At 43.9% G+C, this 17,516-nt stretch overlaps 1 protein-coding gene across 1 annotated transcript in view; it reads left to right on the forward strand.

Moving 5' to 3' along the window:
• Ror1 (receptor tyrosine kinase-like orphan receptor 1) overlaps positions 1 to 17,106 on the forward strand; it is a 344,289-nt gene extending 327,183 nt beyond the window's left edge. The window contains 2 exon segments of the mRNA NM_001108671.1: positions 2,679 to 2,890; positions 15,385 to 17,106. Of these exon segments, the coding sequence (NP_001102141.1) occupies positions 2,679 to 2,890; positions 15,385 to 16,812 (1,640 nt within the window). The 3' untranslated portion in view covers positions 16,813 to 17,106.
• The last annotated feature ends 410 nt before the right edge of the window (positions 17,107 to 17,516 follow it).

Below are 17,516 nucleotides of genomic sequence, written 5' to 3' on the forward strand. Positions count from 1 at the left end.
TAGCATTACATTAGTAGTAAATTAGCCTCGTTCCTTTTGTAATCGTTACGCTCATAACGATTTCACAGAAAATCTAAGAATAACAGCAGGGATCACCCGCTCACACAGAGAAATTCTATAATGTTAATAATACAGCGTCCAACAACCGAATAGCAATTTTCAATTATCCAGGGCTCTTTCATGAACCTGATCCCATTTGAGTCTCACGTGAACCAAATAAGATTGGAAGACGAGCTATTATTATACCTGCTTAATACAGGAAGAGGTGGAGATCAGAGAGGGTGATTCATGCTTAAGGTTATTTGGACTTCCCAGCTCCAAATGTTTATCCCACGATCCCCTTGTTTCTAAGGGAAAATTCTTGAGTTGCAACAGGTACTTTCCATATGACATGTTTAAAGCAACCTATAAATTCTGTAGTTTTATTTTTGTTTTGTTTTACATATCATAGCATATACATCGCATGACTAAGCTGGCTCAGCTTGACCTAGAAGGTGACAAGGACAGTATTCAGAAGTACCGGACTTTAAAATATATGCTTCCTTTACTCTGCCAAATGGCCTCTAACCTGTGTGTACACAGTGTGTGTATACACATGCTCACATTAGACCCTCTGGTGTGTATTTCTCCATTCACATATCTCCAGACATACAAACACAATCACTATTAGAGAAAATTATAGTGTTGGCATGAGCCACAGCGGTTCCCAGCTTTGCTATTTACACATCACAGTGGAAAGTGGGGGAGCTTAGAGCTCTGATGTCACACTCCCTACCTTGCGGTTTCGCCTCATGACTGCCACCATGAGAACACAGGTGCCTACAATCAAGCACTCGACCATTGGTCGCACAGGGTCACGCTAGATCTGAGGGCATGGAGCAAAAGTTATTGGGAGGCACCCGGCATCTGACCGGCTAGCTGTGTGCCCTTGGGTTAGCAAGTAGCTTAGCTATTCTGGCCTTTGCATTCTTCACTATAAAAGTAGGGGTGTGCATGTTGCTTTTCCCATGGAGTTGGTTGTCACCAAGAAATGAGTTCATTTTGAAGAGTCCCCAGTTCATAGTAATAGTGACAGGAAGCATGACTTGTGCACACAGTAGAAAAATAAATATAGTAAAAATGCTATTTTTTATTGTGCTCAATAACCAGATATATATCCTTCCCCAAGCCTTCATGAGTGTTAACACAAACTGAATGTCCTCAAATTCTAGTTTAAGAGCCTCATTCCTGAGGTTACATGCGAAATATATTTGAAAAGAAGGCCCAGTATTGTGGTATCTCACAGAAAGGGTCTCAAGGGAAGTGGAAAAGTAAAGACTATTTCCACTTACGTGTGCCTAGAGACCTCTTTGTTTAAAGGCACCCTCTTGGGGTCCCATTGTCATTTTATTTATACTTCTGCATCTGCAATTACAACAACATATTCTAATAACAGCGTCCCTGTTTACTTATAAGATTGTGAGATTCTTAAGCACAGAGGGCATGTAATTCATTCTGCACTCCCAGTTTCAAGCCGAGCTCTTGGCGCACAGTGGCTCACATTTGTTGAAGGAGCGGACAGATAGTTGAAGGGAAGCATGTTGATTCTTCCGTAGAGTAAATAAGCTTCTCTGAATTTTGCGTCAGTCAGAATGTTCACACTTTGGGTTTTGCTAAAGAAAAGCAGCTGATCTTGGTGGCCAGGGTGTGTCATTATCATAACCCCTCTAATTACCATCCCATAACTCGTGTGTTTATTTTACCAGACAAATAATTCATTAATGATGACATATCCCCAAGGCTTTTGGCTTTACTGGTCAGGCTAAAATTAATAAAATGAAAGGCATACCTCATGTATATATATATACATATATATATTAAATTCTTTGCCAAGTAATAGTAAAATGGATATATAAGATTTCAAAAATATACTTCAAAGTGTTAGCACTTGCAGTTACTGGGTTCATATGAAACCATTATTCAAGACAAATTCTGGGGTTTCAAAAAGTGTCAAGTTATACAGCACTTCTGTGTTGGAGAGACTTGTAGACACCCTCCAGAACACTCACTTCCCTTCTAGATGAGAGAAAGTGAGACGCAGATTGCCAAATGATTGCCTTCAGTTGCTCAGCTTGCCAGACACTGAATCCAGCCTGCTTACAGGCCCTCACATTCTCAAGGCTGTGTCTTTCTAGGCGGGAACCAGGATTCTCCAGTCATGTTGATCCTGGAAAATTCAGGGTGGGCCCTAATATTCAAGGCAGGGGCACCTTGAAACTCAGGAGCACCACTCTGTGGTGGTTGATCTGGGCTGACAGCCAATGAAGAAGAGTCCTATGGTCTGCATTTAAGGCTTCATATACACAGTATATACACATATACACAGTAAGTTCACGTGTCATTTAACTTCTAAGGTGTGAGAGAAATGCAGGTCAGCTGCTAGAGAAGGGCAACATCAGAGGTCCCCTCACACACCCAGAACCTTCATAATGTCCCTCTGCGATTTTCACACATTTTGAACTTTAAACTTTTAAACTTCAGTAAACTATGTCGAGGGTTTGATAGAAACAAATCATAATAAGTATTAGATTCTTTTTCTCTCACGGTGAATTTGAAGAAATTGTTTAAACTTTGCAATGTAATATTATACATTTTTGTTTTAACCAGTATAACATTTGCCTTTTTCCCCCTGAACCCAGATTCCAAAGATTCCAAAGAGAAGAATAAAATGGAAATCCTGTATATTCTGGTGCCAAGTGTGGCCATTCCCCTGGCTATTGCCTTCCTCTTCTTCTTCATCTGTGTGTGCCGAAATAACCAGAAGTCCCCGTCACCACCCGTCCAGAGGCAGCCAAAACCTGTCAGAGGACAGAACGTAGAGATGTCCATGCTGAATGCATACAAGCCCAAGGTAAGATGGGTGGCATGGGTCGGGGAAGAGCGAACTGCTCCGACCCTTCCACTTAAAACCAGAGGAGAGACACAGGCAGAGCTCAACAAACACAGAGAAGGACCCTGTAACTCTGCCTTTGCCAGGGGCAACTCAGGAGTGTAGGGAAAGCCAGACCACAGCCCTACACTGGAGCCAACTGGCCAGAAGGGCTCTCTGCCAGGCCCACAGGGCTCAGAGTGAGCTGGCTTTCCAATTCAAAGAAGGGAATTCCATGCCCCTTTAACCATACATAGTGAAAGAAAAGAGAGTTCTAACAGTGTTTACAAATGTGCCTGTTTTATGGTACATGGAGTGAATATAGAAATCTGTTACACTATACTGTATAATTTTGAATGATTAAGACGGTAAATTATATGTCATGTACTTTTTACTATTTTTTTGAGAAATCTTTTTAATGCTTAATTTAAATCCATTTCCCTTTGCTTAAAGCACTTTTTAAGAGAAATGTTTTCCTCCTGGTCCTCTTTGAAGTTGTTCTATGGTAGTCCACCTGAGCCTCCCCCGTCTTGATAGATTCCACCCCACTTCTTGTTGCTTTTCCAGCACATCTTTCAACATGCAGGCTGCTCGGAGTCCTGGTGAGCATCCCAGGATCGCTGGCTTTGCTCTGAATGCAGCTGCTATTCTAGATCCTGCACTGTGGTCCAAAAGTACTCCCTCTCAGGAAGGCCAACGTCTCAGTCCCAGGCCCTTCTGCAGAGACTCATCTCAACAGTGTAGAGGTCTTGCTTCCCAATGCTTAGCTTTTCGTCTTCTTCCAACTCCAGAGGACTGCGCGTGCAACCATTATTGAACTCCTCTCTCTGTTAGGGACCACATTATTCTTTTGACCTTGATGATAAACTTTTAGGAAAACCAATGCCTTCACACTCAAATTAATCTGTCTTATTAATTATAATAGAATTATGGAGAACATCACATTCTCATATTAATTATTTTATTTTGCTTTGTATTATAATTTTTTTAAAAAGCCTTCAAAATACATTTGTAGTTGTGAAGCCATATCTGTTAGTTTTCGTGTTCTTTAAATGTGAAAAATTCACTTTCAAACGTTGTTTCTTAAGGCAAACCACTGCTCACTAGTTAAGTGTAAATTTCTACTACTTATTTTTTTTAGTTCTTTCCCCCCCTTATTTAAAGTATTTTTCATTACTTTTTTCATTAATCTATTTATTTACTCACTTTTACATCCTGATGGCAGCTCCTCTCCCTCCTGTCCTCCCAGTCCCACCCTTACAAATCCCTCCCCAAGTTACTCTCTGGGGAGAAGCGGAGGCCTCCCCGCTTGGGTACCACCCTGTTCTGGGATCCATTGGCAGCAGGACTAGGCGCACCCTCTCCCACTGATGCCCATCAGGCAGTCCTGTTAGGGGAAGTGAAGCCAATGGCAGGCAACAGAGTGAGAGACAGCTTCTGTTCCAATTGTTAGGCGACCCACACGAAGACCAGGCTATGACTGTGTAGGACCTAGGTCCAGCCTCTGCGTGATCTTTGGTTGGTGGTTCGGTCTCTGCAATCCCCCACGGGCCCAGATTAGTAGATTCTGTAGTTTTTCTTGTGGGGTCCTTGACCCCTCTGGTTTGTTCAATTCTATCCCCGACTTTTCCACAGGACTCCCTGAGCTCTGTCTGATGTTCGGCTGTGGGTGTCTGAGTTTCCATCTGATGCTGCACAGAGTCTTTCAGGAGCCGGTCATGCTTGGCTCCTGTCTGCCAGCAGAGCAGAGTGTCATGAATAGTGTCAGGAGTTGACTCTCCCACGTGGGATGGTTCTCAAGTTGGGGCAATCAAGCTGGCCATCCCTCAGTCTCTGCTCCATCCCTTGTTCCTGCACATCTTATAGGCAGGGCGAATTTCAGGTTAAAGGTTTTATGGTTGGGTTGATTTCCCCTCCCTTCTTCTGGATGTCCTGCCTGGCTACAGGAGGTGGCCACTTCAGTCTCTATATCCTGCAAAGGTAGGAGTCTCAGCTAGTTCTACCACTGACTTTTAAAAGAAAAAGTAAGTTTAATGCCTTAGAGGTCAGTTCATGTCATGTAGACTCAGGTGAGAATCAAGGTTTGATGCTTTTGAAATCCCGGATTCTGGCTGCTGGTTTGCATGACTTATAGTATTTAATGTTATGGCATATTCCGTTTTTGCTTAATACCACTACAAGACTGAAGGAAAGACAGGGGGCTGGTATTGGTGCACATTCTCAGAGGAATGGCGGGCTTTGCAAGTACTTTTATATATGAAGATTCCCATGCAACAGCCATTGTTCTGCGAGTTTCTCTCCTATCATTTCTGTGTCACTCAGCTAGTTGGTTGCAATGGGCACAGCATGAAGTAGCCACTGTCCTGGGGACACAGTCCTGACTACTGTGCTGGAATCTATGGGAAAGTGACTTCTAATCAGAAAATAAATATACCCATTTTGTAGATTAGCTTTGCTCATTACCTTAACTGCATTCTTAGTGGAAGCTTGCTTGTGACACACAGTCCCTAAGAAGCAGAAATCTCTGAATTAGCAGTTTTTTCAAACTAAACAGAAAATGTTAGTATATACTGATTGATACAAATTACGAAAGCGTATATCCTGAGTGATGGAAGTAGGTGGTGAATCCCCACAAAATCACACCATGCAACAGGTCTCAAGTGGGAGATTTATTAAAAGGGAAGGGGACAGAGGCTGCCTGGAGGGTTGGGAGGCAGTAAGGGAAGAATGAGTGGGGGAAGGGAAATGGGACTTTTTGATCAGGTCCTGTCACATTCGAAAGAGGACATGCGACAGACAATGTGTAACCTCTGGGCAGCTAGTGATGACCCGTCTTGTTTTCACGGGGTCCCTCGGGAGCTGGCTAGGAAGATGCATGATTGCTGACATTGTCGTGAGGGTCCCTTTCAGCTGTCTGTGGAGGAGTGATTGCTAATACTAGGAACTTCTATTTCCATGGCATTTGATCTTCATAGGCATTACATAAAGTAGACACTATGACACAGCTGTATGAATATGGAAACCTAGACCACGCACCCCCCCCCCCCCAAAAAAAAAACAGATGAAACATCATGGTCATCAAGGGCTCAATAACCTGTGGGTATAAAGTGTGACTAGAAGGTTTTCCGACTCTAACCACCTGGTCTCACCAACTCATAAAGTTTTTGCAAAGCAATTCATACACAAAGGTGGGAAGTAAAGATCGGTGGGTGGGTACACTTGGCCACTCCATGCTGGGTAGCCAGAGGCACTCCTGGCTTCTCAGAAAGCTTGAAGAGGTCAGAGTTAAAAGTGATGTAACCCAGTGCCAGGAGGAACATGTAGGACATGGCCAGAGTAATAACCCTTCTCTACCCTCCATGATCAAAGAGACAAATGTGAGAGATATCAGCATGGACTTGATGGGGGCAGACGTTGTTTTCATTGCATCTGACTAAGTTTTGATATGTTCCTTGTGAAATTTCCCAGTGTGGGGATGTCTCCAATATGGGATTTGGAATTTAGCCAACAAATGGCTCACAAGCTCTTCTGGACCAAGCCAGGAAGTAAGGCTGGCTCAAGTACTTGACTGTGTTGGGGAAGCAGGAAAGAAGCAACAAAACGAATGCTATCTCTCTCCTGCATAAGAGATTTGGCTCTGGGTTTCGAAGTTGTTTGTTTTGGTCTTACCGACTGCCTTTCCTGAAAGATGCACAAAGGGCTTTGCATCCCTTTGAGAAAATTCCTAAATGTGAACAGTCGATCTGGAAGGGTCCTTTGAAAGTCACTGCCACGTAAATATTGCATGTGCCTTTAAAATTTAAGAGGAATGGACACACATGAGAAAGAAGGGGAAAGCCATGGGACCAAGCACATCAGCAGAGCCAGGGACACCCAGGTTCTTGTTTATCCACCTGATTGTGCCTTTCAGGGTGGAAACTCTTTCCATCTTTCCTCACCGGTGGAACTGCTGGTATCCCCACTTAGTGTGTGGAATAAGGAAAGACTTCTCCTGAGATTAGAAATCAATCCCACTTCCCAGAAGACAGTAAGCAGCCTCAGTAGACAGACAGGCTGCGGGATGGGCTGCCTGGGCTTCAGAGAGGTAGGGTGGGATGCTGCAAAAAAAAAGGCTCTTGATAGCCCCCAGTTCACCAGAAAGGTGGCTTAGCAGAGGCATGGGCAGACAGGAGGTGGGACATTCTTCCTGGGGCCACCCCCTCATGGTGCAGAGCCTGGGGGAAGGGCCAGGTTTGTTTTAAGCAAAAGATTTCAAGCCACTTAAAATTTTAGTGTGTTTTCATGGGCACCCAAAGTAAACAAGGTTTTTCTGTATTTATGAAAGTTATAGTTTATGGGAGTTTCCGTTATTTTCTTTCTTTGGGTACTTTGGTTTGGTGGAGTAGTATAGAAAACAAGGAACCTAGAAACTGACTTCTCTCTTTCCCCCTGCCTCCACTCCCCTAAACCCTCCCAATCCTCAAAACTAGACTATCCTCTGTGTGGAGGGAGAGAGATGGGAGGGGGTGAGGGGTGCGTCTGTGGAATATGTTCCTCAACAGGGACCCAGGACATTCAGCCTCCTTACCTGCCTCAGGTTAGTTAGCTGCTCTTCCAGAGGAACTGGCTTCAATTCCCAGCACCCACATGGCATCTCATAACCTCTGGTAACTCCAGTGCCAAAGCATCTGATGCCTTTTTCTGGCTTCCACAGACACCAGGCATGCACGGAGTGCACAGACATACTTGTGGGCTAAACATTCACATCATCTTTTTTTAAGGAAAAAGCCTTCTTCACCTAGTCTCCCAGTCTTCCTAGCTCACCATCCTCTTGAGATGGCCTTCTGGGTCCCGCTGATGGTGTGACTTAATGTCCTCTCCATGTCCCCATCCTCTTGAATGTCACAGAAGCATCTGGCAGTCTTAACCACACCCTAAGATCCTTTCCCCTTGCCTTCTCTCCTGTTCCCTTTCTGTTGCTTCTTCCCTTCTCTGGGGGAAACATCTCCCTTCTATTTTCTCTGTCTCATTCCATTCTCCAGTGGGTCTGTAGCTGGCCCTGGGTAAAATGACTTACCAACTTGGAAGAACCAATTTCAAGCTCTAAAGTTCAATTGGCACCCCAGAGTCCCCATCATCTGTGCCTAACCGTTCCAGCCACACACACCAACCCCAGCATATTGCTAGGAGGTAGCATGATAGTCTTCAAAGAGCTGGGATTTAAGAAGATTGGATTTCAGATCTTGGCTCCATTATCTACTGGCAGGAGATCTTAAACAAATCACTTACTCAACACTTCTCTGAACCTTTATTTTCCTCACCTGCGAAGGAAAGACAAAAATAGTACTTAAGAATGTTTCTGACACTTTGAGGTAGTGTGTCTGATACCTCGCAGGTAGAAATAGTTAGAAATTCCTATTGTTTTTGGTTCCGGTGATAACTACAAACTTATCTGAAGCCAGTTGCTCTGAATAGGGCAGCATGGGTTTAGAGGAAAACAAAAGGACCCAGCAGGTCCCCAGCACAACTGAGAAGAGACAGAGGCTAGAGAATCCGAGTTAAAACACAGAGCTAATTCTTTGGATAGCTATGTTTTTGCTGGAGTCCCCTCCAGGTGGTATAAATTCCTGCCTCACTCCCAGAATGCATTAGGGCACCCACCCCCTCATCTCAGCTGGAGAGGCCCAGTCAGAAACTGCTTCAGAGGAATGAGCTCCATCAACAGGGATCATGAGAGGACTGACTGGTGTATATTCTCACTGAGGGGTGGCTGTGGTATCTCCACAGACTTTGCATAACTTCCACAGGAAGAAACTCTTATTTGAATCTAAGTTTAGGTGGAAAAAAAAGAGAAACTGTGGATTAGTATTTTCCCAAAGTCCCACAGCCAACAGGAAAAGCCAAACCTCCAACCCAGGTCTATATGTGTCCAGGGTCCAAAGACTTCCTCTTTTAATCCACTGTCTTAATGTTCATGTTTGTTGAAACACATGAGCCCATAGGACCACAGAGTGATCAATATGGCATCAAAATTAGTAACTGGAGACCACTAATTAAATTAGTGACTGGGGACCAAAAGTAGGATCTGCAGAGGTGGTGTGGTAGTTAGGAGCATGCACTGCCCTTGAAGTAAATCGTTCAGTCCCTTGCACCTACCTTATGTCGTTCATAGCTTCCTGAAACTCCAATCCAAAGGATTAGACATCCTCTTCTGAACATAAGCACCTGCATTCATAATGCACGCATGCATACACATACATACACACATCCCTATTTTTTTAAAAAAAGAAAATACAGATATCTGTTTGTTGCGTTTCTGAGTAGAAAAAGAAATTTACCATGGGCATTCATTATAAAGAAACTCCCCCAGAATCAATACTGGTCAGTGACAAATACTTACATGATTAGACAGTTACAGTACAGAGAAAAGAAACAATTGGGAAGTTAAGCCCCATTTAGAGAGATACAGATCAAATGTGGCAAAAGCTGGGTTCAACCTCCCACTAGAATTTGATCGCATAAGCCAGAAGCCTTTTTCATCGCTAGCCTTTGAAACTATCCACAATCTTGCCAAAGGCTGGCGGCTGAGCTTCCGGAATGTCGTCATATCTGCTTTATGAGCAGAGTCAATCATTTCACAAACCTAACACTGTTGCCTAGGAAGCAAGCAAACGTGCAGGAAAAGAAGGCAGGCTCTGAAGGTAAGCTGAGTGCATGTGCTAAGGCACCTCCCACTTAAATGCTCTCCCAGGGTCATGTGCTCTGTCAGTCAAAGGCGTTTGCTATCCCTAGCTTCTGTTCACTTATCCAGTAACCAATAGAACACCAATGTGTAAGGTCAAGCTCAGAGACCAGACATTCTTCACTTTGGACATTCCATTTGCCTACGGTATTCGCCATGGTTTAAAGATGGAGACCCTTTCAGGGATCAAGGGAAAATCTCCACAGCCCTTTTCCAGAAAAGTGCTCAGACTTTGGGATCAGACTTATCTAGGTTTGAATTTTGGCTCCATCATGTGAGGGTTGTGCCAACTGCTACAAGTCTTACAGTCATCACTCATGAAATGGAGAAATCACAGGATGAACTCTAGAGGACTATGATAAGGATTGAATCCAGTTTTGGAAAAAGCATTTATGACAGAGACACAGGGAAACACAGTGGAGTAATTGGCAAAGGACTTCTGAAGTCTGAACTGAGACTATTGACCGACTGCTCAGCCATTTGAGCCTAACATGTGAGGAAAGCACTGTGTGTGTGTGTGTGTGTGTGTGTGTGTGTGTGTGTGTGTGTGTGTGTGTCTTGATGTTTAGCACATGACAAGGATTCAATATTTGGCTTCTCTAGGCTGAGATCATGACATTACTGCAGGGCTGTGTTTCCTCTCACACACAAGTCAGGGGGTAAACTCTGACTATTCAAGAGTATTAGTATCTATGTTAACACAGGATTCCGTATATTAATGTAAATTAGATCAGTTATGTGGCAAGATGTAACCAGTCAATAAAATGCATCCTAAGTAACTGGCTTTACATTGAAGGCATAGCTCAAGCTATATGAAGGGCCTTGAATCTCACTAATATCACAAGGCATATTAAAACATTATAGTACAGGACATAAGCTAGGAGCTATTCACTGGTCAGTAACTTTCTTCCACCTGGCTTTCCAAAGTATCCTTTTAAGCACCTTGCTTGGGTCAGAATTGCTCTAACACATGCAGTGTCTAGGCAGATCTAATGCCTGCTTGGTGGAGATATGCTGATTGGTACCTGAGAGTCAGAAAGGAGTCTGTCCTCAAGGCAGGGAGATCTCAGAGAAAACTGTGCTTTCTAATAGGGTAATGGCCTCTTCCTACATCCCACTACTAAAACTGTACCTCTCCTGTTGGTAGGGCCAGGAACCGTCTCATCACTCCTAAGATGGGCAAGCACAAATGACACGGTATAGAAGCCTTCTCTGCCCTTGCAAGTACTTGTGTTTAGGTGCAATCTGCTTCTAAAACAAAACAAAACAAAATACCATGGAGTTGGCCTAGTCATCAAAACACGAGAAGGGGCTTCGCCTTGAGTGACAGGGAAGGCAGGGGCTGCAGAGAGAAGCTTCAGAGTAAACATGTGGATGTGAACTTCAGTTGTCCGTTAGTACCCACTCTTGGAGCCCCCTTCCTGTTTGAGGCTGCCTTCAGTTTCCATACTTTACTGTAGCTCTGCCCAGTACAGAGAAGTGCAAAGTCTTACGGTGAGCTTGGTACTATAGATGGAGGGAACCACATGGAGTCTTTCCTCACTTCCTAGAGTAATCTAGTCACCTATGCAAAAGGAGGAAGAGAAAGCAAGCTATCATCATCACCTGCCCTGCCTGAAGCACCATTTCAATCAGATTCTCACCTGAGGTGAAACGTGCCCAAGGTAGAAAGATATAGTCACTGAGATGACTCTTGATACACATCTGTGCCCACCTCTATATAATAAACAGTTTTAAAATGCTGTCCATGGCTTACCAGTTCCATAGTACACATTAAGGGATAGGGAAAGGGCACCCTTATTTACTGCTCATCCCTCAGTCAAAAGGTCCCCATCATCATCCTGGCCTCAGGATCTGCGTCTTAGCCAGACCTAGACCAGATACATACCAGACTTAAATGCTCGTCTCTTTCTTGTCTGCAAAGAGCTCATTTCCACACTAGTCCAGTGGCTCTCTATAAATGACTGGGGGAAGAAAGCCCTATCAGACCCTGGCCAATGTATCAACTTCTGCATCAACTTTTCCCCTCCCCCTCCATCAAAAATTATATAATTTTTATAGCTGAACCGAGGCAGATGTGTGTTTACTTTGAGAAGTAAAAATGTTAACATTCAAACTGAAAGCCTGTTTCGGTTTTAAGGTACTTAATTGCCTTACAGCATATAATAAACGCAGCCCATCTTGTCATTTAACTAATGGAGGGAGTGATGGAGAGATAGAAGTCCAGGACCCTGTTCTTTCCAGGGTGCCTTTGTACTTAGTTTACTTTGGCACTATGCCTCGTGTGTATTTTACACTTCTTTACATTTTGTACATCCCTGTATGACAAATACTTGTCAAACAAAAACTAAACAGATTTATAACCCCTTAACTTGAAATGAGCCAAAATTGAACTGCCAAAACTTTATGACTTCATTTTCTTTCATAGTTTTCCACTACATTGGTTCAAACAGACAAACCCCACTTGAGGTCAAGCCGAGGTCATTTCACTTTCATTACTAAAATATAATTTACAATATGCCAGACCTAAACAAGTTTAGCCTAAAGGGTTTGTATAATATAAACCATCTGTTCCTTAACAATACAGCTAATTTCCTGCCATCTCCGAGCAGTCTACTGACGGCTTCTTTTAAGGGGTTTTATGATTTTTTAACTAGTTTAGGATTTATGTAAAATTTGAAAATGGGTCCGTAGTTAAGATTCATTTGTACCAAGTAATTTGAGCATTTTTTAAAATGCAAATCACTGTGTAAATGGCTCCCCTGAAACCAAGCTTCAACCAAGTTGGCGTTTCTGGCTGTTTCCTAGGCTAGCTGCCCCACAGGTGTTCAAAAGGCAAGTAAGTGTCTCTGAGCTCTGCTAGTTTAGGTGTTACCCTGCTCCTTCCCAGAACAAACACTTGAAGTTGGTTAAGGGTTACTCTGGTAAACCCTTCCTTAGGTAAGTTAGAGAAGATACACTTAGCTGCATGCCTGCCTAGCTTACCTGTGCTCATGAGATGTGACAAGATACAATTGGGTCAAAATGTAGCCTTGCATGTGTACGAATAGAAAGAAAGAACTGTTTATGGCACCCTAGAGTACACCGCCATTGTTCCCAACTCCCAATAAGTCTCAGAGACCTGTTCAACCTCCTGGGCCATTGCTCTACCTGGCCTTGCTAGCTAAAACTTCATTCGGAATGGCTGTCCTGAACATTCCCTGTTTCTTATTTCACCCTCCTTCACCTGTGAATAGACAGAACGAGTTCTTGCAAAGGTAAATGGGAGAGAAGGAATTTGCTTAATTCAGGAGGGGAGGACCAGCTCCAAAGACTGGGGAGTTGGGGGTATGGAGGGTGATAGGCCAGGCCACTGTCATGGTCCTGGTCACCCCTTTCTTTCCTTTCCCCAGAAATGTGTCCTGATCTTTTCCCTGCCCCACCTGATCTCTGCCTCCACTCATGCATCCCAGAAAGGGGAGCCGTCTTTGGGCTACCAAAGCATCCCAGGCACCTTCAAGAAGCAAAGGAATTCTACATCGATTTGAGGAACACTTTTTAAAAGAAGCTCAAAAACTATACCAGAACAGAGAAAGTCTAACGAAAGATACCTAAAACACATTTTTTAAAAAAGAAGGAATTACAAGGACTCTGTAGAACTAATTAAGGCTGTGTGTGGATCTAAATTATTCACAAAATTTAATCTACTTCTGGGTGGCTGTACAAACGTTAAAAGAAAGAAATCAAGGTCATCAGTTACCACAAACAGCCTAACCCTGCAGGCCCGAGTTAAGTCAGTTAATATTAGTTAAGTGCTGTCCAAGAAGTAACTAGTATTAGTAGAAAACAGCAGACCCAAGATGCGAACTCCAAAAGACAGGGATTTTGCTTGAGTTCAAAACTCACTGAATTATACTTTTTCTGCCGTGGGTTAGCTTAGAAGCTGTGTAGAAGAGGGCACTCTGATTCTGATAGTCCATTAATTTATGTCCTAAATCTCATTTTCCGTACAGAGATTTTAGTGCTTAGTCCCTTACCCTTCTCTATCATCAAGACCTGGAAATCCTGTTGAGGTCTAAGAATAATCAACACAGACTATGCTGTTGAAGAGACCAGGGCATCTTTTGCATTCCCTTAGGTTATTTTATTACCACTGGCTAACATCAGAATCCTCTCCTCAGCGTCATGCTGCAAGGATTCAGCCTGGGTTACTCTTACTAGAAAAAGCCATATTGCCCCATGCTAGGACAAAGAGAGTCAGTTTAATTGGTCGCATTTCTCTATGGTCACACCTTCTCTCCCATAGGAAGTCCATTGGTTCCCACCAAATGCCATGCTAGAGGCTGTGGATGGAGCTCAGTGGTATTGTGTGTTTAGTATGCATGAGGCCCTGGATTCAACTGAACCAAAAGAGCAAAAAGAATAGACCAGTATTCTCAACTTCTGTGTGGAGACCATGGGAAAGCATATATTTCTGATGGTCTTAGGAACTGAGATACTGCTCAGTGGCAAAATTAATGACTTTCTACCTGTTATATCAATGGTTCTCAATCTGTGGGCTGGCACCCCTTTGGTTGTAAAAAGACCCATTCATAGGGGTCACCTAAGACCATCAGAAAACACAAATATTTACATTGTGATTTATTAGCAGTAGCAGAGTTGCAGTTATGAAGTAGCAACAAAACAACTTAATGGTTGAGGGTCACCCTTACTTGAGGAACTGTCATTAAAGGGTGGTAGCATTCAGAAGGCTAAGAACACTGATCTAGACCATGTAAACAAAATAGTGGGTAGACCTATAATGGCAGAAAAGAAATCCCTGATTAGTCAGATAGAAAGATTAACCCAAGGTCTTAAATCTCATTGCCCTGCTAAATAATGTTATTTAATGAATATAGTCCTAACTTTTTAAAGTATAAAAGAGCATGAGACTAGAAAAACCCCTACCTGTACTCCCTTTCTTTCAAATTCCTGCTAAGCTAGTTGCTGGTAGCTACTGCTATTCTGAGTCTCCTTTTGACAGCTTTCTAAATTTTCTTATGCACATGCAAAGAGATGTTTCCTCTCTTTGATACAAAGGTCATGTATGGCATTTCAGCTGCTTTGCTTTTTATGTTGAACTACAAGGAGTAGGATTTAGAGGCTATCCCATGTCTCCACATAGAAAGCTCCCTTTTCTCTTTCCACAACTCTAGAATATTCTAGCTAGTAGACACACACACACACACACACACACACACACACACACACACACACCATTTTTGTTTTGTTTTGTTTGCTTGTTTTGCCTAGGAATTAAACTTAGGGCCTTGCAAATGAAGACACTCTTAACCCTTGAATGACATTCCCAGCTTTTGTTGAGACTGGCTTTGGCCCAGGCTCCCATCAAACTCCTGATAATTCTACCTGTTTTCTGAAAGCTAGGACCACAGGTAATCGCCACCGTGCCTGGCTCTACATCCCCTCCTCTCCCACTTCTGTTTGTTTGTTTGATCTTTGGGGATTTTTGTTCTGGTAATTTTTTTCCCCTTCACACCCAGCTTCTTCAACCGTTATTAAACTCAGTCTCCTCCAGGGAAATACTTGCGTTGTTTCAGTCGTGTAACGGGCAGGATTGCATGAACAAGCCTTGTTCTGCAGAGAATGGCAAGGATTGAACCATTACTTCAGCCCAAGTAGCCCATCTGTTCATCTTTGATGTATGCTCCTCCCCCTTTCAGTGCCAATGTGTCTTGCTTTAAGAAGGGTTTTAACCCACACTTTCCTTTTCTTCCAGAGCAAAGCTAAGGAGCTGCCTCTTTCTGCTGTGCGTTTCATGGAAGAATTGGGTGAATGTACCTTTGGAAAAATCTATAAGGGCCATCTCTACCTCCCAGGCATGGACCATGCACAGCTGGTGGCTATCAAAACCTTGAAAGACTATAACAACCCCCAGCAGTGGACAGAATTTCAACAGGAAGCCTCTCTCATGGCCGAACTACACCACCCTAATATTGTATGTCTCCTTGGTGCCGTCACCCAGGAACAACCTGTGTGTATGCTCTTTGAGTATATGAACCAGGGAGATCTCCATGAGTTCCTCATCATGCGATCCCCACATTCCGATGTTGGCTGCAGCAGTGATGAGGACGGAACGGTCAAATCCAGCCTGGACCACGGAGATTTCTTACACATCGCAATTCAGATCGCGGCTGGCATGGAGTACCTCTCTAGTCACTTCTTCGTGCACAAGGACCTTGCAGCTCGCAACATTTTAATTGGAGAACAACTGCATGTGAAGATTTCAGACCTTGGGCTTTCCAGAGAAATTTACTCTGCCGATTACTATAGGGTGCAGAGTAAGTCTTCACTGCCCATCCGCTGGATGCCCCCTGAGGCGATCATGTACGGCAAATTCTCCTCAGATTCTGATATCTGGTCTTTTGGGGTTGTGTTGTGGGAGATTTTCAGCTTTGGACTCCAGCCATATTATGGGTTTAGTAATCAGGAAGTGATTGAAATGGTGCGGAAGCGACAGCTCTTACCGTGTTCTGAAGACTGCCCGCCGCGAATGTACAGCCTCATGACCGAGTGCTGGAATGAGATTCCTTCCAGGAGACCACGCTTTAAGGACATCCACGTCCGGCTTCGATCCTGGGAGGGCCTCTCAAGTCACACCAGCTCAACCACTCCCTCGGGTGGAAATGCTACCACGCAGACCACCTCCCTCAGCGCCAGCCCTGTGAGTAACCTCAGCAACCCCCGATTTCCCAATTACATGTTCCCGAGCCAGGGGATCCCACCACAGGGTCAAATCGCTGGTTTCATTGGCCCAGCGATACCGCAGAACCAGCGCTTCATCCCCATTAACGGATATCCAATACCTCCCGGATACGCAGCCTTTCCTGCTGCCCACTACCAGCCTGCGGGGCCTCCCAGGGTGATTCAGCACTGCCCGCCTCCAAAGAGCCGGTCCCCAAGCAGCGCCAGTGGATCGACCAGCACTGGCCATGTGGCCAGCTTGCCCTCATCAGGATCCAATCAGGAAGCAAACGTTCCTTTGCTACCCCACATGTCAATCCCAAATCACCCCGGTGGAATGGGGATCACTGTTTTCGGCAACAAATCTCAAAAACCCTACAAAATAGACTCAAAACAACCATCTTTGCTTGGGGACTCCAATATCCATGGGCACACCGAGTCTATGATTTCTGCGGAAGTGTAAAATGTGGGACTTTTGTAAATACGCTATCCAGGAAAAACTAGAAGGTGGCAGAAAAGATTTATATTCAAATGTTTTTATTGACGGTTCTCATTTAGCAGACATTGCAACCAGTATCTTCTGTGAAGTTTAACTGTGTCTTACCGGAAAGACACCAACCAGGAAAAATAATGCATTGTGGGATTTACACTCCATCAGGGTGTATGATATGTTGTTGGGAACAGACCTTTTATTTCAAGGACTGAAAACTGCAAAACCAATGAAGATGAACAGAACATAGTAATTAAATAGCAAACCAAAAAAGGAAGTCAAATGGTGCTCTCTGTGTGTGTTTTTGCCTTTGGTCACCATGACTGATCTACCAAAACGTATATACTGTAGCATTTGTCTACCTGCTGTCTCTACTTCAGGACAGATGTTCAGGAACTATCTTGATTCAATTAGACTCTAGGCATGTTTGAATGGAAGTGGTGTTTAGCACCACAGAGGGGACTTTAGGCTACATTTTAAATCGCAGATAGAAATGAGCCATACAGTCGAGTCATGTCCACAGAAGTCGTCTCAGTCACCATGTTTCTCTGGGATGGTGTAGAGCGTCTCTGTGTGACCCTCCTCACCACGAAGGCCTTTTCCACAGTCTCTTTTCCCACAATGTGTTTACACAGGCCCTGGAGAAGGTAGATTTGGATGCTGGAAATGGTCGTACA

Source organism: Rattus norvegicus, chromosome 5 (assembly GCF_021556685.1).
Source record: "Rattus norvegicus strain SHRSP/BbbUtx chromosome 5, alternate assembly SHRSP_T2T, whole genome shotgun sequence".
NCBI classification, from domain to species: Eukaryota; Metazoa; Chordata; class Mammalia; order Rodentia; family Muridae; genus Rattus; species Rattus norvegicus.